Below are 928 nucleotides of genomic sequence, written 5' to 3'. Positions count from 1 at the left end.
TACCGAACTGTCATATTTGTGTACCGTTACACCCCTACTGTGTATAGATATATAATATATTTCAAAATATTTCGGGATGTATTAACAAGCATTTGAGTAAACAGTTTGGCTTAAGTAAAAAAAAATGCATTTATACTCTTTTATCTTCATTTCCCTTCAGATTCATCTTTTTGATATTGATGTACCAGGGAAAATACGGTTTCAGGAGTCTGAAACACTAAGTCCGGGAAACAGTTTATCCATGTTTGAAACCCGTGAGTGTGTATTATAGAAATCTTGTCTATGTTATCAAAGGATAGACAGTATATTAGTACTATATTGCTTTTTGGCTTTTTTAAAAATCAGAATCAATGTTGGGTATATATTAGCCATTTTTTTTGTGCATGCACATTTCCTTTTATTTTTTATATTTAGTAATCTGTAAAAACATTGTTGTAATCTTTAGCAGACTGAAACTGAATATCAATTCTCCATACTGTTCATTATGTTGTGATGTCTAAATTCACTTGTAACTTTTAAAATAATTTATTTAACTTTTGAGTGTTATATTCTTAATTTATCTAGGGAAAAAAGTATATAATTTTAATATTGGTTATTTATCATTATCAGCTATAACAGGAGCATAACTATTGCCTGATCAGAATTGGCCAGAATATAAATATTGGTGCATTCCCAATGTTACCTTTATATTTTTGCTCTCTCCAGATGTGAAATCATAAAGTTTATGTATTTCTTTGCAGCATTTTGTAAAGTCGGTGTGGGAATATGTTATGACATCAGATTTGCGGAGCTAGCACAGATCTACGCTAAGAAAGGTAAGAATTTCAATGCAAAATTTTGTTAAAATGTAATGTAGGTATACTTGATATGATTTCCTCATATCTCTGTCTATGTAGGTTGCCAGCTTTTGGTATATCCTGGTGCCTTC

At 30.5% G+C, this 928-nt stretch overlaps 1 protein-coding gene across 1 annotated transcript; it reads left to right on the top strand.

Moving 5' to 3' along the window:
* Positions 1–10: 10 nt before the first annotated feature.
* Positions 11–922, top strand: LOC107735682 (omega-amidase NIT2-like; the record flags this gene model as incomplete). Its single annotated transcript, XM_016547288.1, has 3 exons — positions 11–254; positions 741–815; positions 897–922. Coding segments are annotated over exons 1-3 (231 nt in total), but the record flags the coding sequence as incomplete, so codon positions are not given.
* Positions 923–928: the final 6 nt, after the last annotated feature.

The sequence above is a fragment of the Sinocyclocheilus rhinocerous genome, unplaced genomic scaffold, assembly GCF_001515625.1.
Source record: "Sinocyclocheilus rhinocerous isolate Xijiao unplaced genomic scaffold, SAMN03320098_v1.1 C36235012, whole genome shotgun sequence".
Taxonomy (NCBI): domain Eukaryota; kingdom Metazoa; phylum Chordata; class Actinopteri; order Cypriniformes; family Cyprinidae; genus Sinocyclocheilus; species Sinocyclocheilus rhinocerous.
The sequence above is the reverse complement of the archived record's forward strand: the minus strand, read 5'-3'. Positions and strand labels throughout refer to the sequence as shown.